The 26324-nt window shown below is 46.1% G+C and overlaps 1 protein-coding gene across 1 annotated transcript in view; it reads right to left on the bottom strand.

Moving 5' to 3' along the window:
* Nucleotides 1-21238, bottom strand: part of etv4 (ETS variant transcription factor 4) — a 29906-nt gene extending 8668 nt beyond the window's left edge. The window contains exons 1-6 of the mRNA XM_034570719.1: nucleotides 21030-21238; nucleotides 20309-20399; nucleotides 20112-20159; nucleotides 14842-14895; nucleotides 724-853; nucleotides 62-244 (exon numbers count right to left, since the gene is read on the bottom strand). Coding sequence (XP_034426610.1) covers nucleotides 62-244; nucleotides 724-853; nucleotides 14842-14895; nucleotides 20112-20159; nucleotides 20309-20399; nucleotides 21030-21086 — 563 coding nt within the window. The 5' untranslated portion in view covers nucleotides 21087-21238. The remainder of the gene's footprint in view (nucleotides 1-61; nucleotides 245-723; nucleotides 854-14841; nucleotides 14896-20111; nucleotides 20160-20308; nucleotides 20400-21029) is intronic.
* Between the last annotated feature and the right edge of the window lie 5086 nt (nucleotides 21239-26324).

The raw sequence follows: 26324 nt of genomic DNA, 5'->3' as shown, positions 1-26324 counted from the left end.
GTACAGTTAAAATGTCATCAACAGCAAATCTCCGTCCACTATTCTATCTGTGCTGCGTCACCTGGTGTTGATGGGGTAACTGTTGCTGGGCAGCGGCTGCGAGGCGGCAGCCGGGTTCATGTAGCCAGCGTCGGGCCGTCCGGCTGTGGCAGGTTTCGGGGAGTAATGCTGCTGCATGGGGGACATGGGGGTCCCCGGGCAGGAGCTCTTGGCTCCGGCTGCGGCCCTCTTCTGCTCATAGGCACTGTAACACACACAGGGACACGCTCAGATGGTCGTGCATCCACGCACAGGTCAACACTAGGGTCGCACCGGGGAGGGGTGCTAGTTTTACAACACACAGCTAATGGGAGTTGTTCAGTGGTCAATAGCATGTGATCAGTGTTTTGGCTGTGCTGACTTATTCATGAGAGCTGACCAGTGCTGGGTTATTGTCGGAGGAGGGCCGGCGTGGAGACGAGGAAAACAAAGAAAGTGTTTCTTTATGTTTATTTTTCCCCCCTCGATAACAATGGAGTTCAGAAAGAAAGCAGAGAGACAATGAATCTAAGTTTGGACAATTTTCCAATTAAGATCTGAGAAAAGGCTTCAAAGACGCCTGGAACTTGACACGTCTTTACTTTGCTTTTCTAAAGGAAACCAAAAGACTTTCCACTGAATCCTCAGAAAACCTGAACCAATGTGTCACGAGGATGTTACGTGGGTGAGGAGCAGTGGAGCTACCTGGCATAAAGGCACTGCTCTCCATTGGGGTAGCTGAAGCTCTGCTTGTGGCTACAGGACTGGCTGGGGTCGGAGCCCGGGCTCTGCGGCTCCTTCTTGATAGTGACCGGAGGGCTGTGAAATGCCACCGCTGCAAGAGACAGAGAACAGAGATGAGGGTTGGCACGCACACACACACACACACACACACACACACACACACACACACACATACACACACATACACACACACACACACACACACACACACACACACACACACACACACACACACACACACACACACACACACACACACACACACACACACAAGGACACAGACACACACAGTGGGATTTGTATATTCTTTTCAGTTCAGCCCTGCCCCGATACTACTGTCGTCAGGCTCAATGGCAAAGGCAAATAGTTCAGTCGGCACAGGAATCTCCTTTACGTGCCAGCCAAAATGCTTAAGTGACTGTCATGTGCAAAACACAGGGCGGCAGACAGACGCGTATAAACACACACTTACACTTGAGACACACAGTGACGAGCAGGCGCACAAAACACACACACACACACGCTCACACACGACTGCATTCCAGCAGTTGTTGGGAAGTGTCCTCGCCCACTTTTCTTCCCCGTTCCAGACACAACAGCAGCCAGAACTTCCCGTGTCAAAGTCAAGCTCAGAGCTAAACAAGTGTACGGGCCAGAGAGATGTCTGTGCACGGATCAGAGCTAATGTCACACCTCTGTAAGAACAGCATATACACTGGTTGTGTGTCCTCTGCATTCTTTCCTATTTGTATCCAGATGTTTGCCCTCGCGTGTGCGCTTTGGGTCTTTTGCATTTGAGTAACACAAAATCAGAGGCTGTCAGCCACGTGTTTTACCCTGGACGTCCAGCACACTGAGCTGTCCGTCAAGCCGGACTGCTGCAGGGGACCTTTTGCCTCGACGGCCACAGAAACCACCCAAAGTGGAGCTTCAAGCTGGGCCGAGGGCTCGTGTTTATTATGTGAGGGGAGGTTTTCACCCGGAGAACTGTACAGGATGTTTTTCTGGTCCCGACAGGGTAAACAGCAGCAGCTGTGCACTTCCAGCTGGGGAGGCCTGTAGTTACGCGTGCATGTGTGTGTGTGTGTGTGTGTGTGTGTGTGTGTGTGCACGAGTGTGTATCAGTGAGTCTGTATCTGTCTGAGCGTGTGTGACTGTTAAAAAAGTGTGTGTGTCTGCTTGTGTGTGTCTGCAGTGGGTGTGGAGCTGACGGAGCAGGGCCACACTGAAAGATCAGCCCAGGTAATTACATGCTGTCGTCCATTCACAAAAAAGGAGGTGGAAAAAAAAAGCAGGTCTGGTTGAGTGAATGAGGCCAAAGACGACTTTTCCACCGAGGAGATAGAAAGTGAAAAAACAACGGAGGAGAAATAAGAAACGATTAAAGTGTCGAGACTCGAGCTTCGGCTGTTGTGTTGGATTTTTCCTTCAACTCTCAACATTCATGAAGTTTGTTAAAACTGGAGTAAAACACTAAGATATAAATGGGTTTTTATTTAGTGTCGAAACTCAAGTCGATCGACAAAACGTTAATAAAAATGATGATAATCCATTAATTGATTAGTAATGAGAATAATAAACTTTATAACTTCAAAACAAAGTTACAAGGTGCTTTACAAAGTTAAAACTATGGGATCTAGCAAATTTCTTTTGTTTAATTTAAAGTTTAACCTCCGCCACCTTACACAAAAACTACTCTACGGATTAACACGAAACTTAATGGAAGAATGTGGGATGGTTCCTGGAAGAAGCTGTGCAGTTTTGTTGTGGATCCGGATCAGGGGGCAGATATAGGAAATGTTTCTTTCCCTTTCCTTAAACTTGCGATTATTTCTCAGAGAATAATGAACAGATCTTTAAAAAAGAAAATCCGGCATGTTTCAGGGACTGATATTTAATTTAAACGTGGTTTCTGAAGGAGAGTGTTGGGCCTCGGTGCAGGTTGTGAGCTCTCCGAGTGCTATTCTAGTTTTTAAATATATCACAAGTACATTGTTCTTAATTAAAAAAGAGAGTAAGTAGTAACGACTGATCAAACAGCTTTGTTGGCTTCTTGCTCGTGAACGTAATCTTGAGCGTTCAAACAAAAAAAAAAAAAGCCTTGAAGGAACCTTTTGTGCTTTGAACGGCTGAAATTCCTTCCTGATACTCATCAGATGTTTATTCGACCTGAACCTGTTTGCTCCGACGGGAGAATTCAATCACGCAGGAGACGAGGAGCCGAGTGGAACAATGAAGCGGCGCTGCTCATCATCACAGCCGTTCCTATTTTTGGTCTGCACTCACTCTCCCATGGCAGCCAGGCAGGTGAGGAAGTGTTGGCTTTAGCAGGGGATCAACGGGATTAAAGAGCATTTACCCAGATTTCCCAGACAGACGTGATGGGATTCCAGCCTCCTGTAAGTCTCCGACAGCTCGTCTGCCAGCGCACACAGGGTGGCACATGACTGCCGCTCCAATAATACCAGTGTGTGTGTTGTCTGTTGACTTTGCCCCCCCCGTTTCTCTGCCGTGGTCATGAACTGCAAACAATCCTCAGAGAGGAGAGTGTACACAAGTGCAGTCACAAAGTAGATCCACTAGTGTCAATGGCAGCGATATTGGCCTTGATGTGGTGCTTGGTTTATGAGGTCGTTCCATCTCAAACAGTCCGGCCAGGGAACGGCGTCAGCTGTTCACATAGGGGGGGGTCTGTGCGTGCGTGTGTGTGTGTGTGTGTGTGTGTGTGTGTGTGAGAGACCTTTTCTGGATATTAATTAATTTGGTAAATGAGCATCAGGCAGATTTTTGTGTCAGTGCCTGTGATTGTGATTGCAGGTACACACGTAAATATAGTTAGTTGATGTTCTGGTTAACAAATGATGGAAGAGTGAAAACACATCAATTCCAGCAGTAAACACTTAATTCAAAGTATGAGACGAATTTAGACATGAGTAGTGGAGCAGGAGAAAAGTCGCCAAATCTATCCTGAGGAGGGAACGAGTGGCTCGACTAAATTTCCTGGCAAACCATCCAACAATTGGCAAGATGCACAAACTGGTGATGGTTAAAGCTTTCGCCTGTTGGTGGCGCTAGATGAAAAGTCAGAGAATCACCTGATTCATTGGAGCTGCTTTGTTGACGATGTTTCTAACACGAGACGGACGTGAAACTGGAAAAATACGAATATCTCGGAAAGAGGAGCCATTTACGTGGAAGACGTCAACTTGGAAAGACGAAGAGATTCAAGAGCTTTTGGCGATAAAACCCGACGTCTGTCGTTGATAACGCGTCTGACCCGGAAACTCCAGAAAATGTCCAGACCCAATTGTCCTGCAAATTATAACAACAATCACTCCAGTTTTAGTTGAGACGTGTCAATATGGACCACAGCTATGGAGCAACCCTGCTTTTTCTAGAGTCACTCTGCTAATGTGGTTGAAAAAACATAACTTTAGGAATAAATGACACGTCCCGTTCCATGAATAGTCCTTAAAATAAAACAAACTCTGGTTCCCCACTGACTTTAACAAACTCTCTGGCGTGTTACAGTAAATCTCTCTGTCCAAATGATGTCAAATTTTCTGCTAAAGTTTACACGGCAGTGGCAGTTTTGTAAACGGATCCAGGGAGAGTTATGTTCTTGGGGTTTCCTTCTCTTCCTGCTTTTATTTCTGGGGCAACACGACCTCCTCTAACTGCTTTGTTAAACGTTACATCACACTCCCACAGCGATCCTCATGCTCCACAGCTTCGCTTCGTGAACTCAAACACGGAGCGTGAGGAACCTGGAAGGTGTTTAAACGCGAGGAGACAGATGCAGTACACAGTAGCCGTTGCCTCTCGTGATTTTGAGCCAATGCAGAAGTGTGTACGGTGAAGTACACGTGAGTCCCAGCGCCTCCGCAGGTCAAACTGTTCTTCCTCGCTCCAAACTTATCTTATCTCCTCCTTCCTCATCTTGGGGGTCTTCCTCACCCTCTCCCTTTGACCCCCGGCTGAAGGCGGGGTGGGGCCGGACTTTTACATATGCAAATGTTGGCTCTTAGAGGAGGATGCAGGGTGAAAGGTGATGGTCATGGTTGAGTGCTTTAGGAAGTAGAGGGATCATTACGCAGGGGGGGGTCCCATTCAGTGGACACCCACCACAAACAAATCGCAGGGGCAGGGATGGCCACCCCCTCCCCCCAAACACACACACACACACTCTACTCTACACTGTGGGCCCCTCAGCGGAGCCACGCGGACGCAGTGTGAACATATCGGAAATAATATTCCAAAAAATACGAAAGATTTGGCTATAGCACAACAATAAGGGTGAAAGAGAGAATTACAAATTTGAGGATTATACTTTAACCCATTACTAAAGAGCAGCTCAGGTCTTAATAGGTTAAAGGTTCAACAAATTTTAAGACTCCAGAGATCGTCACTGATCAACAGGAATCAATTTAATATCACTTGAGAACGAGCGGCTCTGAGCAACTGACGAGGCCTCGCTGTGAACCCTCCTATCTTATTATAGACGGAGTATTTCCTACCATTAAAGGTCCTGGTGTAGGGAAATCCAACCTGAGGACAGGAGTGGATCTGGAGAGTCTTACCGTGGATGTTTATGTGCGACTTGGCCGAGTCTCCGGGCTCTGGAAGTCTGCAGCGAGCGACAGCCTCGCTCACAATAACTCATTGGACATCAGCCCCGGTGTCAAACAGGGTGACTGGATCGCGCCAAACCCGAAGAACATGTGAGCGGTAACGTAAATACGCACTTCACCGGGGTCCAGTCGTGCCGTGTCGGTGCGATCTGGAGGATCTGGATCTTATCTCAGCTGATATGTATTGTACATGTGCAGCACGTGGCCTCGGTGGGCCGCACAAACACGCCAATAACACGCCGGGAACGTGCGATAGGCCACACCTGCTTCTCCCACTCGTGCCAATTGATCTCCTATGCTGTGATGGATCAATAAAAACAAGGAGGCCAATTATGCCACAGTGGTTTTTAAAGGTTAAAAAGGAAGCTATTGATTCACGTGAGTTGCAAATGACATTAGTTGTTTAGCTGAACACACGGCTCCGTCGTGGTGAGAGGGAGGCGAAGGAGCATCTGTATAATCTGAAAGTATTCGACTGTGGACACACACATCGGAAGTTGGACCTAACCTACACTTTAATGGTCATTTTAAGTCTTGCACGCACTGGTAAGTTTTTGCTTTTTCAGACCAGACCAGTTTGGTTTTATTTCTACGTTTCCAGCCTGGTTTTTTTATGGCCATGAAACCAAAAGGCTGAAAGCAGAGTATTATTTTCTGAGGTTAACAGTTGGAGCATGAAACTGCACAGAGAAGTTGAGAAAACGAGTTTTCAGTAGCAGATATGTTTTAATGCCTCTAAAGGTGTTTTTAGGCAAATTATTTTGTCCTAAACTGTAATTTGTTTGGGGTAAATAGCAGCAAATTGTGTCTGACCTTTTTTCTGAGGAACGAAGGTTTGAGGAAGTAAAAGAAAGTTTCCATCTGAACCAAAGTTCAAACCTCAACAATATCAGTTCCCTCGAATTAATCTCTGAGAAATAGATATTGAGCCCCGCCCCTCCACAAAATGTCATTGAAACAGTTGTGTTGTTTTCGTGTAAACTCGCAAACAAACACACAACCAAGGCAGGGGTTAAACAATCACTCCCTCACCACACTCAACATCCAGATGAAGATAGTTTCATGGTTTCTCACATGTTTTGAGGTTTTCTTTGCAGTAACAAGTTACCAAACACACAGATTAGATTTAGAATCGTGATTTTTGCTACATTTCGACACGACACAGTTTTATCTTTGTTTGTCTCGTTAATTCCTATTTGTTTGTCGTTGTGTTAGCTTGTTTGCTGCATCACTGCTACTTCCTGGTTTGGCCAAAAGGGGTGGGGCCTGTACAAATACAGACGCCCAGTAAATGGACCAGACCAATACCTGCACCAGCACGGGGGAGGGGGGGCGGGGGGGGGGGTTTCTTTGTGTTGTTTCCAAATGGTTTAATCAGCCAGTATATATTATACATGTCCCTCTTTTCTCATTTGTTCGGCCCTGTTCAGATAATAAAGTTCTGTTTTGATGAACCTAGTTTCTACTTGATTTGGTATTTTTTAATTGTTTGAAATATAATTGTTGTTTGTGACAAACCTCAACACTAAAACATTGCTGTAAGTTTATTCACCACAATAACCTAACTTTAGAACTTAAGTTACTTGGTGGTAAGGTTTTATTTACACATTGGTGTAAAACAATGATCGTGGTATGATCATAATGTGGTCAATAAAATGTTAAAATAGGTTTTGTTTGTTTTGACATGTATTTATTTACTCATTCAGCTTCTGTTAGTTTAAAGGGCAGTGGAAAAGTAAAGAGAGAAAGAGAAAGAGAGAGAGAGAGAGAGAGAGAGAGAGAGAGAGAGAGAGAGAGAGAGAGAGAGAGGGAGAGGGAGAGGGAAGGGAAGTGATACAATATGATCCAGACCGTTTCAACTGCACGGTCTATCCACTCAATCCACTGGTGCATGGAAACATGTGCTGTACATGTGTGTGTGCTTCTCAGGTCACTGCACAATCAGGAGAGAGAGAGGGAGAGAGAGAGAGAGAGAGAGGGAGACAGAGAGAGAGAGAGAGAGAGAGAGAGAGAGAGAGAGAGAGAGAGAGAGAGAGAGAGAGAGAGAGAGAGAGAGAGAGAGAGAGCGAGTGACTGACTGACTAACTCATCCTCCTCTCTGAGAGCCAACAGGCCCGTGAGTGGCTGCAGTATCTGTGTGCTCAGGGAGCCCCGGAGTGTTGGATCCATTAGCGTCGGCTCTATCTGATTTACAGGTTGTCCTCTCTCATCTGATAATGGTTCAGGCTCCTTGAATATTTAAAGAATGGTTGTCAGATACCTGCCAAACAAGCCTAACAACATTGATGGAAGGTACAACGGTATCAGCGAGCCGGAGGATTGGCCCGAGGGCACAGCCCGCTGGCCCCCTTATACACGAGTAGATTTCTGTTTGTTGGCCGTTACGAATGTTTATTCGGTGCGTGGTATTGCGTTGGCTGACAGGATGTAGATCTGAATGACACCCACCATGGGAAAGTCAGTGGAATGGTACATTTTTTTGCCAACATCAAAGTTTCACTTCCCTTTTGTCAACTGGAAATAGATTGCAGTGTTTGTCTGAAGTGGTGGGAATGTTCTTGTCTCAACAAGTATTTACTGCTTCTAATGATCCCGGCCCGTAGCTTTGAATCTTCTCCTTGAACTGAGTATCAATGGACATGTATCAGTCATTGTCTGAATCTAGTTTCCTAATTGAGAGGGATGTAAATAATTGCTCTGTGCTATCCAGAAGTGACGGATATACAGCTTTAGCATCGACAGGCCCATACGTTTTTCGTAGTTTTACAACATCTTGTCCTCCTCGGCTAGTTTCCCTTCATGCGCCTGCTTCCAGAGGGTGAACTGTTGATTCTGGCAACTATCTCGGATATTTCTTTGATAGGTTTTTTGTGTTATCACCTCGTCTCTCCTCACACCGACAGACGGCTCCACCTCAATCTGAATGGAAACGCTCTATCAACTGCGAGCCTCGTGTGAGCTCTTCTGTGCGTGAGCGTCCCGCAGCTGCCAGACGAACATTCAGCAGTGTCCAATTACTTGTAATCCCCCTGAAATTCAAAAGGGGCTGTATCTCTGGTGTATTCAAATTAAATCTGACATTTGTAGGATACTGTATTTTACTCACAAGAAATCTGTAACTGTCCAAATACAAATGAGAGTTAACAGTATTCTAACAGAAAAAGGAAACATCCAAATTGAATAAGAAATGTATGTAAATGTCAAGTCTTCAGCGTGAAGGGATCAATATTTTAATTGGTAAATGTTCGGACATCTCACGTTTTTTTTCCTCCCCATTGTCCACTTCACTTTCAATTGTGCCGCGTAGGCTTTTTATAAATGGCCATTGACCAGTCATAAATCTCACCGGCCCTTTGCTGTTTAGTGGAGCTGACACAATACATCCCCGTCCCGGGACGTGTGCAGCGAGAGGGACGTCCCGTCACAGGCGAGGGATGGATGTAATTAATCTGGCACAATATTGACTCCTCACTCTCCGATCCCTCAGCCCCCAATATAGCTGTCCTCTCTTAATGTTTAATGTGGTGATCGATACACCCCCACACTGTTACTGAAATGATATAATGAGCTCCCCGCTGCCCACCACAGTTTCCTGGGTGTGCGTGTGCAGCGTTGGAGAAGCCCCGATTGGTCGTGTGCTTGAGCAGGAGGTGTCGTCAGAGGGGAGATAACACGGAGAAAGTCCGGGACACCTTGCTTTAAATTATCAGTGCACATGCCACATCTACAGGCAATCCCCCCCCCCCCCCCCCCCACACTATCCCTCCACCTCTGGATTGGGATCTCTACCGTAACGCTTCATGGCCCGTTTGACCCGCTCTTACCCCTCTCCTTCCCCTATCTGCCTCCACGTTGATTTATCTTGACTTTATCTTTATCAAGTCATCTATCAAGCCTCTCCATCTCCTGCTCCTCCTCCCCGGGATCAGTGAGGATCGATACCGGTCGTATGCCGGCTCTCAGCTGCCTCCACACACCTCCTGCTCTGTGTCAGCATGTTGCTCAGAGGTCCAGCCCTGCAGCTGCCTCCTCCACTCATGTGCACTGTGTGTTTTCTGGGCTGATTTACAGTATGCATGCGTGTAGAGAGCGACATGTGAGTTTGAATCTAAGCCAACAAAGGAGACAAGAAGTAGCTCCTAGAAAATCGTATTGTTTTGTTACAGCTTGTCATAACTTTGGTGCTGAGAGAAATATCAAGATCTGGGAATATGGTAGAATAAAGTAAGTTTAGGAAAGAAACACAAGGACTGAGACCAAGTGAAGGAACTAGTCCTCCAACCGTTACCACGTTTACACCAAAATGAGCGGGTATATGAAAGCATTTAAATCTGCAAGCATCTAGACGGCCAAAATACAGAAGAAGAAGAAATTAGCACAGTCACCCGGGTGTCACGTTTCGGCCTATCGAAGCCAGAGCCGTTAAAAACCTGTGTCTACTGCCGAGTCATTTGATCCGGCAGCGAATGCCGATTGATTCCATTCCCACAGCAGACAAAAGCCAGATGTTGGTGGGTGTTAGTGGGTTTTTTTTGGGGACCAATGGAAAAGGGGCAAATGTCGCGAAATGTCAAAAGGCCGCGAGAAAAGCAACATGGAATTAATCTTACAAACATAAATCAGAAATTCTTGGCCAAAAGGAATTCATTGTGTGGCACTAGACTGGAAAGTGGCAGAGGTCAAGATGTAAGAATAATAAAAGAGAAGTTTAGCTAAGTACTATTCAATTTATGTGTAGAAGTCTAATTCTGACTTGTTATTGGTCGCCACTGCGTTTCCAGATCTCAGCAAATAACTTGGTGAGTCGAGTCTTATTATTAACAACAGGAGCCAAAACTTGACTGAGGCCAAAGCTGCAATAAACTGGAATCATCCTTCAACAGGCAAAATCAGACATAATCCCAGTATTGTTAGTGACTGTTTCAAGTTTAACGACTGTTGTTTTTCACAGCCTCGCCCCTTCTTCCTCTTCTTCTTCTTCTTCTTCTTCTTCTTCTTCTCCTTCACGGCATCTGTTCCCCTCTCTGCTCGCTTTCCAAAGAGAAAACATTCCAGCTGCAGAAAGCTCAACCGTCTTCCTGGAGCAAACTCACTGCTGCCGACATAGAAATGCACAGACACGCATGTGAGCGTTGCAGGGATGCACCAGCACACACACACAACCCCTCTTTTCCTCCACACACACACACCCACACCCACCCACCCACCCACCCACCCACACACACACACACACACACACACACACACACACACACACACACACACACACACACACACACACACACACACACACACACACACACACACACACACACACACACACACACACACACACACACACTCCCCTCACTCTCCAGTAATAAAACACACACTGCCGTCCATTCACAAAGCTCTGCTGCTGACATTCGAGGCTGCGCTGCCTGGCTCAAATCCCTGCGGCCCCCCTGGCTTTGACAGGGCTGTTCTGAATCAACACGGAGGACTTCAGCCTTTACTTCCCGACTGAAAGCTATAAAACACCTATTACGATGCACGCCTGGCTTTTACAAAACCATTTTTTTATTGGATTTGATTGACTGAATATGACTAAATAACGTCGTAAACTAGCGAGAACTTGTGGATTTAAGAAATTAAGCAAACACAAAGTCGGGATCTGGATAAAACTGGAGTTGCAAGTCGTAAAAAAACCTGAGATCTTAAAAACTTGTTGTAGTCGGATGACAAAAAAACAGGTCTGCACCTCTCATAGGTGTTGTTACTGTTGGAATAATAGCCCCCCAATGTCATGAATGAATGTTCACTCCCCTTAACTCAATGTGCTGCCTCAGCCAGTCTTTCACAACCGACCCATTCATAAAAGAGCAGGGCTGAACTTTGCATGTGTGTGTGTGTGTGTAGCTCAGGCCCAGTGCATGTGCATGTGTGTGTGTGTGTGCACGAGTGAGTGGATGAGAGGCCGTCAAAAGAAACCGTCCGTCCAAGTTGGAGAAAATCAACCATTTTACTCAGAAGCAAAAAACACAACACTGCTGCAACAGACACACAACTCATTGAGGAGCGAGCTGGCCTCCCCGGAGCGAGCGAGCGGGCTGCGTCCGCACATATCTGGCAGGCACCTGGATGTTTTTGCTCGCTTTGTTGCATAGCAGCTGTATTTTGGAAAGTGGAGAACACAGAGGTGCATGTTTTCTCTTTTGGGGGAGAGAGAGGGAGGGAGGGAAGGAGGGAGGGAGGGAGGGAGGGAGGGAGGGAAGGAGGGAGGGAAGGAGGGAGGGGCTCCATTCAGCCGTAGTCCAATGCTCCAAAAAAAACATTTAAGTTCTGATCCAGAAAAACAACACAAACAAGAGGAAGGCTGTGAATTCATGACAAAGCAGAACACACAGAGACGCTGGGTCTGAGCTTTCTACACTTTTATTTATTTCTGGCTCCGTGTAGTTAATCAACACATTATAAATTGGGCTTTTTGATGATGAAGTGATTTTTTTTATCTTTCCATTTGGCCAAAGCGAGCTACTTCCAGATTTTCTTTGTTGTACTTGAATAGTAAAAACTGTCGGATGCACAAAAACAATCCGAAAATTCTCACATTTTATCCACCACAAGAAATTGATGTTGTGTATTATACCATGAAAGAAAAAGAATCATGAAAACAAGAGTGAAATGGGAAACAGTGAGAAAGGAGCAAAACAACAAATCCGATTTGTGAGGCAGATTCTCGTTTATGAGTTTGTTTATTGAGTTTATATCTTTCCTTCCTTTTCTTCTCCCTCCTTCCTCTTAAAAGTCTCCCCCCCCCCCCCCTTTTTTTTCATCTCGCGTTCTCTCCTCTAACTAAAACTTGCTCCATGAAAAGCACTGTCACAGCATTCTATAGCCACAACTTCCTATATAATTACTGCGAGCAACAAAACTAAACAATCGTCCCACACAGCCCCAAAATCACTGGATTAGTTCACATCTTGGAACACTCAATGAGTGTGTGTGTGTAGAGAGAGAGAGAGAGAGGGAGAGAGAGATGTAAAAAAGGGAAAGGGGGGAGGGGGTGTCCAGATTTTTTAAATTCGACTAACTTTGTACAGACACAGGAAGGGAGGGAGGGGTTTGGAGTATCCACTTGGACGGGAGGGGGTGTCGGAGAGAGGGATCTGTAGTACTGTAGGGCTTTTTTATGAATGAAGACTGAAGGAGAGAGCAGCCGAGGACTGGGTGGGGGGGGAGGGGAGGGGGTGGTGCACACACACACACACACACACACACACACACACACACACACACACACACACACACACACACACACTTCCTCTTACGCACGCAGGGAAGAAAATTTATGAATGGGTCACATCTCTCGAGCTGCTCCGAGTGTAAACAACATGCTTGGACAAAGAAGAACGAGCTCTCGGCCTCGCTGAGCGCTCCCGACGTGGCCCTTTTGCTTTTCTTCACGCAGAATAAGTAACATGTTCATGAGACACTTTTAATTAACTATGCGCAATACATGTTTCTTCACCCCCCCCCCCCCCCCCCCCCACAGACAAAAGGAATCTGTCCGACAGCGTCAGACGGGGACAAACCCCCGAAGGTGCTGTCAGCTCCCAAAACCAATCATCAATCCTCCTCTGCTCCTGATGAGCACGAGATAAAAATCACTTCCTTCTTTTAAAAACTACCACAAAGGGGCCAAATCACATTAGTTCAATGGTGGGGCGGAAAAACAATATGTGTGTGTTTGTGCTGTTATCACCAACGGCTCATTTACCTTTGAACACACACACAGGCCGGTCAGCAAGTACATAAAAGTTGCATGTTTGCATAACCTTCCCTCGATGGCCGCCCGCAGACAGAGCACGCTTGTTAGCTGCGGACGAGAATGGACCAGATGAGATAGATTTTCCAGATGTGCAGGTATTACACAATCGCTGCTTCGCTCCCTCCTCTTCTCTGGCCTTCCAGCATGTCCCCCCCTGTTTTCGCGTCTCGTCTTCTCGCCGTTTCCTTCTTGCCCCCCTCTGTCTCTCTGTCAACACCGCACCCATGCAGGTAACAACCTGACTCAGTAAACAACAATGTTTAATTTTACCCGGGTGCCATTTTTCAATGCAAGCCTCAATTATACTCCAGTCACCTGGGATTAGAGCTCTGCTTTATGCTCCTTCTTTCATAGGCTCGAGTTTCCAAAACAGGTGAGTCACCTGTTTTTAAAAGCACCAGACAGTGTGAAGCCTTTTTGTGTTTTTAACTCACAAATGAATGTATTTATAGTCGCTTGTCAACTTCAGTTTTCCGTCAATCAAAGCTGAATAGAGACGCTCCACTCAGATGCGCTGGCTATTGACTGTGACCAGCAGGGACACTGTCAACGCCGGAGTGTCTGTGCAGCGTATAAGTGAACTGCCCGTCAAACTGAAGCCCCCCGTGACCCTGCAAATCATACCCAGGTCAACCGTTAGCAGAGCCCTGACAGCTGATTGGCTGACAGGCCAGGAGGTTAAGTAGACATGACCTCCGGGTGCCCCGGGGTTCATCTCCACTTCCTCCGCGGCATTGTTGGCCAACAGACGGTGACAATGTTGCACAGGCCATGTGTCACAGAGCGGCCGACCGGTTGCGAGCCGGTTCGATCACATGATGTTTACACACAAAGGACACACGGGTCTCAATGAGAGGAGGAACCTTTGACTGCGACTGAAAGCTGTCAGTTTTGCTTTTGGGATGAGATTACTCTGGAGGCGTCTCGAGGTCTCTTTAAGGAACCCTGTCAGTGTCATTGCTAAAGACGGAGAACCCCGCACCGAGTTGAATGGGACAGAAAAGAAAAAAACTGTGTTTGTGGAGCGACACACACTCCCACCCAGATCCTGAAGCGCTATTGTTAGGACGCACAACAAAAAGAGGGAAACCCATTCAAATAGCCTCTCAGTTGTGCGGCCCAGGAATTTGCTTCTCCATTTTACACCTTCCGATGTGCACAAAGGGCCGACTCTGTACCTGCGCCCTCAATCATTTTTTCTTACTGGTTTCCTGGGCTGTTCCCCATTCAGCTTTTCAAAGGCATGCAAATGGATGACAGCAGCACATAGACGCCGGCATCCAAATTCACGCCGTGCCCGGCTCATTAGGCCTTCTGTTTCTGCACAGCTCTGTCTGCCAGAGAGATTACTGTATCATCAGCGGGTTACAGTATCCCCCACGTAAGCCTCTGGCGGTCTCGCAGCCCGAGTGTGACCGCTGGGTTCGTCCTCGCTGCAGCTCGACTTGCACGGTCAACTGACCAAATCTGAAATGTGGGTTAAACTGTCCGTGCACAGCTGTGTCCGTGTGACACATCGATACATGACAGAGTAAACGACATATTGTTAGCAAATCAGATTTGTCGTTCAAATCCACTTAGCGACATGAGCACATACATGTACACACTGACAGATCTCATAAATAATAAAGTACTCACAGTTCTCAGAATGGAAATCAGGAACAAACTGCTCGTCACTGTCCGGAACCTGAGCTGAAATGAGAAGACAAAAATCAGCAACCATAACTTTAACATTATTATTATATTTATGACAAAGCCCCGACCCCCCCCCCCGCCCCTAACTCAATCTGTCTTTCTCTCTTCCTTCAAATCTGAGTCACAGCCTCGTTGGACTCGAGGCGACCTTCACTTCATGATTTCTGATGCCAGCGCTTCGATCAATACACGAGAACACGGAGCTCATGAATGGCAACGCAGATGTTCTCATAGACCCCGACGTGGTTTTGTGTGTAGTCAGTGGCTCTAGATATTTTTTGGAACTTTTCCTGCCAGCCCCCGAAGTAAAATCTTTTTTTAAAATGTCCGAGTGAGTAATTACAACAGGAAAGTGTCACAGAGAACAAGTTGATGATGATTCAGACACACAATTACGACACAACATTACAAATATATCAAGATGGACATGTTTGCGCCATGTCCTGCCTCCTGCATGCCCCTCCCACAAATGTTCTAGAAATGTTCCTGATCTGTATCCATGTCCAGAAAATATCCAGACCCAATTTTACGGATATTTTCCAGAGTCCATGTCTGACATTGACTGTTTAATACGCAAACAGCCAAGTTGATCCCCAGCTTCAGGACAGTCATTTCCCTTTATTAGTACATATTCTATTCAAGCCATATAATGTAAATATCCATCTCGTCCTCTCAAACCAACGAGGCTTCGTCTTCGTGCTAACGGTCAAGTTTGCACCACTCGCTCTGAACCAGTTTCTGTTTCCACCGCAGACGTGTGAACAGCCTGAACTGGCTGTTCTGGCTAAACGAGTGTGGAAATCTGTCAAGTGGTGTGACGAAGTAGAAACACCATCACAAAGCGTCGGGGACTCTGTCTAACATCGATAAATAGTCTGGATTTCATCTGACCGCATGTGATGATTGTCAAACTGGAAGGGAACAGAGAACATCAGCAAGGAGGGAAGTGAGATAGAGGAAGAAAAAGTGAAGGTAAAAGTGTTCCCTGGAAAACGGCTTCTATCTGCTATGATTTAACGTTTCACTTACATCACAGATTTGAAAACGGTACTTTCCTTCTAAGATGTTAAAACTGGTCATTTATGAGGCTGTGATTCCTAAATGTACACGACTGAAGTTCTTCTCAGACATAATCTCTGGAAAATATCCGGACAATAGGCTACGAACATTGTATGTATAAAGAAATATGAAGAACGCAAAGAAAACATTTCTGAAAGGTTGAAGTGAGGAGTGGTGCCTGGGTGGAGCAGCAGGAGGCAGGACGGGACTATTCTACCACAGAAATCACATGTGTGATCTTTGTACGCAAATAAGTAAGAAGCCCAAAACAACGGATGGCTAATTCCTTTACTAAGAGGTGAGAAGGTCGGATTCACCCCCCGAGGCAGGAGCTTGGAGGCATCACTTTTTTTCTGTCCCTGATTTAAAGACCTGAGCAGAACCAGGGCGAGCAACCGTTTGAATCTGGAGTTTTTTTCCACTGCCTGAAAGTCACACTTGCATCATGGTACAATCAGACTCAAAGGGAAAAGAGGGGGGGCTATCATTAAATCAACAGCATGGCACCACATTGTGCAGAACCTCAGCACCTTTCACTCACAAAAAAATGGACGAACATCTTGTTTTTAAAAACACACAACAACGTGGACTCTGCACTTGAGGCCCTTTGACTGTAACCTCACCCAAAAGCCCAAATCTGACCCAGAGTTCAACCTCACTGGCCTCTCACTTCATCTATTACTACGATTTCCAGACACACAACACAGAAACCAACACACACCCCCCCCCCCCCACACACACACACCCACAGAGGCAGAGGACAAAAAGAGGAAATAAGAAATTCAAATCCACTTTCTTGTCGTCACGCTCGTCCTTCCTGTGCGGAGGAAACCGGACGACGGCGTTTTGGAGCATGTTCAGATAAATGACATCGATTTCTTTTTTTACGTAACGCCGCATCCTGTCGGCTACTATACCGTAATAATATTAACCCCCTTTTAACTTTTCAGCCTCTCAGCCTCAGGGGGGGGGGGGGCAGAAATAAAACTGCAGCATGAGACAGAGCAGGGGCCGACGTTGAGCTGAGCAGATCCACTAATCAATCACTTCCACTAGTTTCAACATGTCCAGGATGGAACACGCCGGACCTCATGAAGACGCAGGAGAGAAGAAACATGGATGACGACCACCAGACATTAGCCCGAACCCCGGTGTGTGTGTGTGTCTGTCTGTGTGTGTGTCTGTGTGTGTGTCTTTGCGTCTGTGCACTTTCCGCTTGCATGTGTATCTGATTTGTTTCCAGGAACACCTCGTCAGGGGCTTTGAGATGCAAGTCAGCACAAGAAGGAAAGTGGCTTTATACGAGCACAGGCGCATGTTCTCCTGATGCTTCCAGGCACCTTGAATGACTTTTTTTTTTTTCTCCTGGTAGGAGATCCTGGGAGGAGCCAAGCCGCCTCAGTCATATAAACCTAAAGGCCAAAATGAGACAAGATGTGACAAGCTCCTGAACTCTTGCCATTCAGCGCTTCACCCTGTCTCTCTCTCTCTCTCTCTCTCTCGCTTCCGCTCTCCTGTGGCAACAAAAAACTAAAAAAACTCCCTCCAGCAGACCAGGTTTTACAATCTGGGTGAATCCCTCACAACTGCAATCAGTCATGATAAGGTCTTTAATTAATGCAGCAGGAAAGGAGAGGTCTTAGCCGGGGAAGCTGAAAACAAGCCCGTACTTAGGGTTAGAGAACACTTTGATAACGTTACACTTCCATCTTTCTGGCCGGCCTTTTTTTTTTGTGTGTGTGCTGTGTTCACTGTGAGTCGACAATAAGCTACCGGTCGGATTTCAAAGTCAGAACATGATGTTTTCTTCTAAAGAGCTGGTTCATAAAACCCCCCCAAAAACAAATAACACATGTATTGTATTTACTTTCTTAACTATTTTTCGGAAGTTTTACTTTCATTTGTCCAGGATTTGACTGGATAGGCTACTTCTGCCTCCAAAACACAATAGAGGCATCGTTGCCATATAGGAAATCTTGATTTATCGTACCAGAAGCTTCAAATGATCATATTTTGAGTAGAATTATCGTACGCAAACAGAGTAGGGATGGGACGGTCAATACCGCTGGAAAGACGTCATGTGAGAAAAGATGCGTAAACACATACGTGATCCATATTTTACTATCCAGATTACCACCGTCAATACTAAGTGTCGCAAAATGATCAAATTATCATTCAGACGGTAAAATTATATAACGAATTCGATACTTGTCAAACATCTGGCAACACTGAATAGAGGTGAATGGACACAACTATAAAAAAAGAACAAATTTCAACAGTAAACTAACCACAAAAGTGTCCACGCTGCTGTGAGTAATCCCCAAAACACGCCGTCATCAAGTTTTCTTTTTTATTAAGAACCTCCATATAAAACTGACTTCTGTGAATTCTATGGATCATTCAGATTAATCAATTTACTGGGAAAAAGACACATTCATAACTCGTTTGATTCAAATTCACTGTCGTGGGCCGGCAGCAGAAATCTCACAGGCCGATACACCTTCAGCAAATAAAACCAAAAGCATCCGGATTATTAAATTCCCCTCCCAGGGTAAGTGAGAAGCTTTTTTGTTTCCGTGCTCTGACCCTTTGAGGCTGCCGTTTACAGCCAAACCTGTGAATACGAAAAGCCTCCAACTTTGAAGCGACACCCATTGTTGTGGTTTTATTGGCTCCGTGGCTCTCTTGCCCTTTTTTTGTCTGCGTGAGACGCTGGTGTGAAGTGAACTTGCCGGGTTTTTTGACGCCGCATGAGAAGAGGGGGGAGAAGGCTAACATGCATACAGTATTGTTTGGTCATAGACAGGAGCTGGCTGAGGAGTGGGCTCTATTTAAATGTCTGTCTGGCCTTAAGACAAATGCAACTGCCCCGACTTCCCTATAGTTTCGCTGGCCTGCGTGACTCAAAGTCAACACTGGGCCTCGTTGTGCTGTTCTTAAAAAAAAAAAAAAAAAGGTGACACAAGCAATTTTCATGATTAGAAATGTTATGAAATTCCACAGTGGCAATATGAAAAGAGCACCGCCCATATGCACTTCATTAAAACGCCATTTCCAAAGAATTGGAAAGTTTCGGTCATGATTTTGAAATCCCCTCCAAACATGCAACCTGTATCTGATGTTTTTACCACAAAGTTCAATTTAAAACGGTCCCAAATGCTTCTACACCTTCTTCTCACTAATTTTCTAAAAAGTTTTTAATGTCAAAAGTTTCATTTCGCACGTCCACATGTTTCCTTTCTACATCTTGAGCCACAACTGGATCCAAACCAGTCCCGATGTCACAACTTTGCTTTTACATCCCCACTTTAAACCAGATCAATGTGAAAAACATCCTCATGACTTCCTTCTGCTCACTGAGGGTCAGATGAACACATTTTGAGCTGAGGGGGATTTTTAAACAGGATCAATCGGGGGGGGGGAGTTTTCATGTGAGTCACGTTACAATATAAATGTCAAATTTTCCCTTTAAAGCTCCACATCAAAGCAGCCCACACAACAGAGTTCACACCTCCTGGTGCAATTCTCAGTTTATACCCACTGTCCTGCCGCTGCTGTGCTCCAGGTCAGCCCCACAAACAGGCGTCATGACTCACGACTGGTGTTGTTCTCTCCCCCCCCCTCTCTCGACATACAGTATAATTACTCCATTAGAGCTCATGTCATCATTGCACTTATCAAGTCTACAAGCTGACAATTGCCTCAGACAGGGCCTCATTTCATCGCTATGTGCCTTTTGAGTGACACAAGGCAAATAGGCTGTTTGTTTGCCTTGGCCCCGCCGACTGGCAAGCACACTACATGCCAACATGGCCAAAATAGGACATGCTCAACTCATACTGTCCCGTCTGTGTTCTCTCTCTGGCCCTCTTCATCTTCTGTGTTGCACACGTCAGAAAGTTTGAGCTGCAGGAAAAACTCACATATCATCTTTATTCTTCGAGGACAGCACCTCACTGACAAAGGGAAACTTTGTGGAGACTGACATGAAAACCCAGAGGCTGTATTCTTTTTTGTGACTTTCCGTGTCCACCAATCTTTCCCCAGACAGACGGACACATCATCAACCTTCTGGTGACAGTAATAAATAAACGGTGCATCATCCCAGCAAAGCACAGATTAAGAGGAGAATCAGCCTGAGGGCCAGCGCTCACCTTCTGTGAGCCATGTCTCCTGGAGTTGGCTTAAATCCTGGAAGAGGTCTGAACAGGGAAGGAGAAAGAGAAAGATCAATACACAGCTGACAGATCAGAACCTGGTTATTAGATATTCAAATGCAGAAATGAGACTTTAGGGGTTCATAAACCCATGATGTAAACATGTAATGAGACCAGACTTCCACTTCTTTTACCTTCAGATTCCTGAGGGGGTAATTCTGTGTCCATGTATTTCCTCTTCGCTGCCATCAACAGTCTATTCAGGGGCCCATTTCCCTGCGACTTCTGCAAAAAGCCACAGAGGAAAAGTGAGAAACAAGACTCCAGCAGGGAATTAACGATGAAAACAGACAATGCCATGTTTACTGTGCCACGGAGAACAGGCTGCACTGATGCGGGATTAATCACTTGGACGCGTCTGGGGAGAGTGATGGTGATAATAATAATAATAATAATAATAATAATAATAATAATAATAATAATAATAATTTGTACTGGGTCACAACTGGGAGCCCATAGGTGCACGGCAGGGCTCCTCGGACAACAACACATTTCCCAGTTGCGTGGAGGCGATCGGTGGAAAAACAAACGCGCAGCCCGAAGTAAAGTGGCCGCTTGGCACGAACACGGACGCGCTCCTCAACCCCCCAGAAACAAAACCCGCTCGCAAACATTATGACCCCGCACAACTCCGCGTGATTGACTTTTGTGGAGATGTTGCGGTGGGTTTAGACGCGCGTTGCGGGAGCGTTTTTCCCATCGCGCACGCAGCTGCTTTTTATTTTAACGCGTGAAAAAGAGAGAAAAAGGAAACAACTCGTGCAGACGCGAGACGGATAAAAGCCCGGGAGCCGCGCCGCTAGAAAAAACGCGCACGCATTTGAAAGTATAAGAGAAGAGTTCATCCATACGTACATTTGCTAAAGTGTAAGGCACTTGCTGGTCCAAATATCCATCCATCTTATAATCCATCCGTTAACCGTTTGTGGTCATTGAGGCTGAGCTGAGTGAGATCCACGCAGCCGTGCACGGCAGAGGAGGGAGCGCAGCTTGTGAATGGAGCTGCGTGGAGGCTGCATGCATAATGAGCTCCATTCACAAAAAATGCCGAGGGGAAGTGATGGCAAGTGATTACCCAGCGGGCTGCTGCCCTCTTTACAAATCCCTTTTGTGTGCGTGAGCGTGCGTGTGTAGGGAGAGAGAGAGAGAGAGACAGACAGCGCGTCAAATTCAACCTGCAAAAATCTCAGGTAAAGACACTTTTACGCACCAATTTACGCACTTTTTTTGGGGTGGTTTTTGCTCCTTTTGGGGTTTAATGCGCAGCAGAATTCGTCCCCAGCGTTAAAAACACAACACGCACCGGGAAGTTGTCGTGTGATTAATGTTATTTAACAGCTTTTTTCTCTGCTGCTCGGGCTTTTTGCCACGTCTGCCCACACTGCCAGGCTCCACTTTCCTTTAGGAAGCAGCTGAACGTGTGAGGGGAACCAGATGTTGGTCGAGTCCCTGCAGCCAAACCCAAAAGGTTATTGACTCTGTGCAGTTTGAATGAGTTGGTATTGAAAGTGTTGTGACTTTTTAATTCCCAGCTGTTCTGTCATTTCTCTATCAGATGTGATTTGGGGGGGGGGGGGATGTTTTCAGGGAGACTTGCTTTTCCAGCTCGGCCCGGAGGAGGCTCCTGATTGGCTGATTCCCTCTTTCAAGGGCTCAAATTTCTCGCCATTGTCCGCATGACTACACTGACTTATGAATGAAGTCTCGGTTCCACCCCAGGAGCCAATCAGAGGTCCGGGATTCCACATCCTAGCAACCGTGGGTGGAGCTTGCGGCCACAGCAGCCAATCACCTCCCCGGACACTGTGGTTCTTTTATACTGGATTTTCCAGTTGTTTTTCATTCACAAAAAAAGAGGGGGAGAGAGAGAGAGAGGGAGAGAGAGAGAGAGAGAGAGAGAGACAGACAGAGAGAGAGAGACAGAGAGAGATAGAGAGAGAGAGAGAGACAGAGAGAGATAGAGAGAGAGAGAGAGAGAGAGAGAGAGAGAGAGAGAGCGAGAGAGAGAGAGAGAGAGAGACAGAGAGAGAGAGAGAGAGAGAGAGAGAGAGAGAGAGAGAGAGAGAGGGAAAGTTAGCAGAGGAAGTAAAAAAAAAACTTCCATTCATAAAAAACCTGCCCTGGCATGAAAAGTCCTGACATGTTTTTCTTCTTTCTCCTGCTCGAACAAACTCACATAACCTCACGTTGTTTACTTCCCTGCACGTCTCTGCACCTCCTGGAGGAGAAAGGAGCAGTGGCACCAGCTCTGCGGGAGACTTGCACATTAAAACTGACGTGAATCTGCTCAGGAACATGCATTCTTACATTCTTGTGGTTTTTTAAGTCTACGCCGCACGAAAACCCCCCCCCCCCCACAGGACGTGAAGTTCTCCACCGAGCTCCGTGCACAAGAGCCGGACGGTGAGAGATGCTTGTTGCTTATTGAAATCCAGCCGAGCTGAAGCCACAGGGGGGGGTGTTTTCTTAAAGGAGGGAGACAGGAAACTGAAGTTGTGATGGGGTCTGAGTTTGGTTTCAGCAGGGAAGGTTCTTCTTCCTCCTCCTCCTCCTCCTCTTTCTGTCGATATCTGATTTAATCTCCAGAACAGGTGATGCTCTACATGTTGTTTCCTGCTTAATGATATTTAGATGCTCACAACAGGCTATAAATATGACATCAGCCCTGCTCGGTGCAGCAGTTTGGCTCGAGGATATCAACAAAAGTAGATCATGAGAGTTGTTTAGTAGTTGTTTTATTACATTTAAAGCACTATATAAACTCTGCTGTAACGTTAAAGGCTGACGCACAGGTTCCCAAACTGGGGTCAGGCACTTCTAAAAGGGTCTGACTGGGAATCTAAAGGGTCTCACTGGGAATCAAAGGGTCTCACTGGGAATCTAAAGGGTCTCACTGGGAATCTAAAGGGTCTCAAAAGGTTTACAAGACAAAAAAACTGGTTACTTAGTCCAGGAAGTGGACTAACCCTAAACCCTAACCCTAACCCTAACCCTAACCTTAACCATAGTTGCCTAACCTTAACCTAAACCTAAACTTTACCTAAACCTAACCTTAAGACATGTATTCACCTTAAAATTAAAAGATTTACATTATGCAAACTTGTGTTTTCTGAGGAAGACGAGTCTCCACCATGTGACGAGTCTCCACCATGTGATTGTGTAAACAGATTTACGTCCCCACAACATGGAGTAAAACCTGAACATAAACACACATTTTTTTAACATCTGAGAATTCAACATGAAGAAAGTGGACTTCTGAAACGTGCCACGTGTTCCAGAAGCACACGTGTTGTTAATTCACACGCGGTTGACACCTTCAAAAGAAGCAGGCCGTGTTTAATACCCACACGTTCGTACACCTACACACACATATACACTAATATGCTGACGCTGCGGCCTCTTCACATGATTTACAACTTCTTTAGATCCTTTAGGACGAATTGAAAAATGATAGAACATAGACAGAGGTTATAGATCAGCTCCGGTGTATTTCATTTACAGCACACGCACACACACACACACACACACACACACACACACACACACACACACACACACACACACACACACACACACACACACACAGCAGTGAAATGCATTGTGAAATCTATTGTAATAGTCATCCACCCCGAGCTGTAATGCAGCTTTGTCAGCAGAGAGATAAGTACTGACGGAGACAGAGGGGAGACATTTGAAGTTCAGTGCGATGCTGAGGAGTGGAGTCAGAGTGCTTATTGATCAACGCTGGCTCTGCTTGATGGATGGGTGAAATGTTATTATAGCTCCAGCTGCTCCGGGTTATGAAGAGCGAGAGGTGTGTCCGAAAACAGAGGTTTGGATGAAGAGGAACATGTTAAGAAAGAGTGGGGATTCTTTAGGAGACAGAAAGAGAGAACGAAGGAGGTAAAACAGGAAAATGAGGAGTGAATGATGACAGTGAGTGAGAGAAGGGGGGGGATTGGGAGGGTGAAGAGACAGAAGGAGCCCGAGGCCGAGGCGTCTGTGGGGGATGGTGTGGTGCGACAGGCTCGTCGACAGCAACCCCTCCGTCTTTCCTCTCTCCCTCTCTCCTCCTTCCTTCTCCTCACTCGCTCCTGATAAGGCCGATGGTGACTGATAAACACGTGAAGATCTTTGTTTAGAAACAAGGGGCATCGCACAGGGACTCACTGGAAGCAGCAGAACATCCAGTTACGACCCTTTTTCCCCCCACTTCAAATCCAGAGAACTCAGTTTCATGTAATGATTTTCTTTTTAAGAGCTTCAAACCCAAATTCAAGAGCCAAATTCACCGTATTCGCGTCGCATGCACCAGAACTATTGACAGAACACACACTGACTGACAACAACAAGCTCAGTCGAAGGTCCATTAGTCGTATTAGTGGTTGTGAAGCACATGACTCATCTTCCGCTGTGATTGAATTGGACATTTTCAATTTTCAAGACTCCATGTCCACATTTGAATTAACATGCATAAGTGTATTCCATGTCTTCTTCTCCATAAACTGTATCTCAATATGAATCTTCACTTCCTCCCACTGTTCGGAGAGGAAGCCAAAATATCCTGGATATGAACGCTGCTGTCGATGAGGTCATGTGGAGGCAGGGGGGGGGGGGGGGAGATGTCGCCGTGGTGGCGAGGTCGCAGTGATACACGCCCTCGACCAATCAGGTGTCAATCGTGACTTTTCACCTCGTTTTTTTACAGCATCAAGTAACTGATTAAAACCAAACTTATCAGAAACATGAAAACTTTGAACATCGGTGGGATAAGGAACTAAAATGACAGAAACCGTCTTTGAGGAACATTAATTACATTTTTACAGTTTAGTCCATATCTGCATTGAGGAGGTGGGGTTCATGAGCTGTACTGCAGCCAGCCATCAGGGGGCGATCAAGATGATTTGGCTTCACTTTTAGGTGGCTGTCATTTCGTGTATATTTTTATAAACAGTCCACGGTCTTGTCTGAAAGGAAGAATGAATTTAGAAAATATAAATTTCAAGATTTTAAATATCAGTTTGACTTTGCTCTCTATGATATGAATAAAGTGAACTTGATGTATGTTTGTTTTTTTTGTGTTTGTGTTTTTATCCACCTCTGCTTTTCACCACTTCTCCCCCATAGTGTGTGTGTGTGTGTGTGTGTGTGTGTGTGTGTGTGTGTGTGTGTGTGTGTGTGTTTAATGGCTCTGACCCTGCTGAGAACGTAACAGATTCCCATAACAAGTCTTGCTCTTGCCCAAAACCCAAACCAGACCATGTGTGTGCAAACCTATAAATTCCTCCCCACAACGAAAATGTAACGTTTATTTATTTGTTCATTCTTTCCAGTTACTCTCTTACACCAAATCCTGAGAGATGACTCAGACTCTTTAGCTGCTAAATGCAAATGTGTGTGTGTGCAGTTCGGTGCTGAGCAGGTCGAGAACTTTCTGGAAACAAGATGGATGAGAGCAGTGAGACCAGAAAACCAAAACAATGAGCTGAGAGAAGCTAAAGTGCTGAGGGGGGGGGGGGGGGGACTCTGGAGATGAGTAGTAAATGTCTCTGATCCCTGCGACCCCCTCTCGCAAACACATGTTCATGTGATATATAAATACCCACAGATCCAAGTTTAAACATAAACTCAAATGTCTCAACACGCAGATCAAACCGGAAACGACCATGTGACACCGAGTGCACATGCATGACACTGGTCCTGGTGGTGGACGCCGGGGCGTCACGCGACCATGAAAACAAACACGACTTACTCTCCGGCTGGAGGCCTGGTTTGTTTGGACTGTGCGACGAGCTGCGGAGGAAGAGCAGCTTCTCTCACGTGCCACGTCGACTGGAAACTGATTCCCAATGCAAACATTTATTGTGTGGAACGCGGCGCAGTCTGTGTGGATTTGTGCGATTGTCTCACACGCCCTTGTAACTCGCTTGCTCCAGTTCCAGTTTCTCCTCTAGAGTGATTTAAAATAATCTCAACTCCCACACACGACTTTTTCTCACATCCTCACCGCGCCACGCTGCCAAATCTGAACCCCCCGGGGTTTCCTGGTGTCCTGCCTGCGTTCCGAGCCGAGGTGCCCGAGGTGCGTCCAGGAGTTTATTTCCGCAGCCGAAACAATACGTACCTGAAAATAACTCCAGACACAGCAGA

The sequence above is a fragment of the Hippoglossus hippoglossus genome, chromosome 19, assembly GCF_009819705.1.
Source record: "Hippoglossus hippoglossus isolate fHipHip1 chromosome 19, fHipHip1.pri, whole genome shotgun sequence".
Taxonomy (NCBI): domain Eukaryota; kingdom Metazoa; phylum Chordata; class Actinopteri; order Pleuronectiformes; family Pleuronectidae; genus Hippoglossus; species Hippoglossus hippoglossus.
Note: the sequence above shows the minus strand (reverse complement) of the source record. Positions and strands in the feature narration are given on the sequence as shown.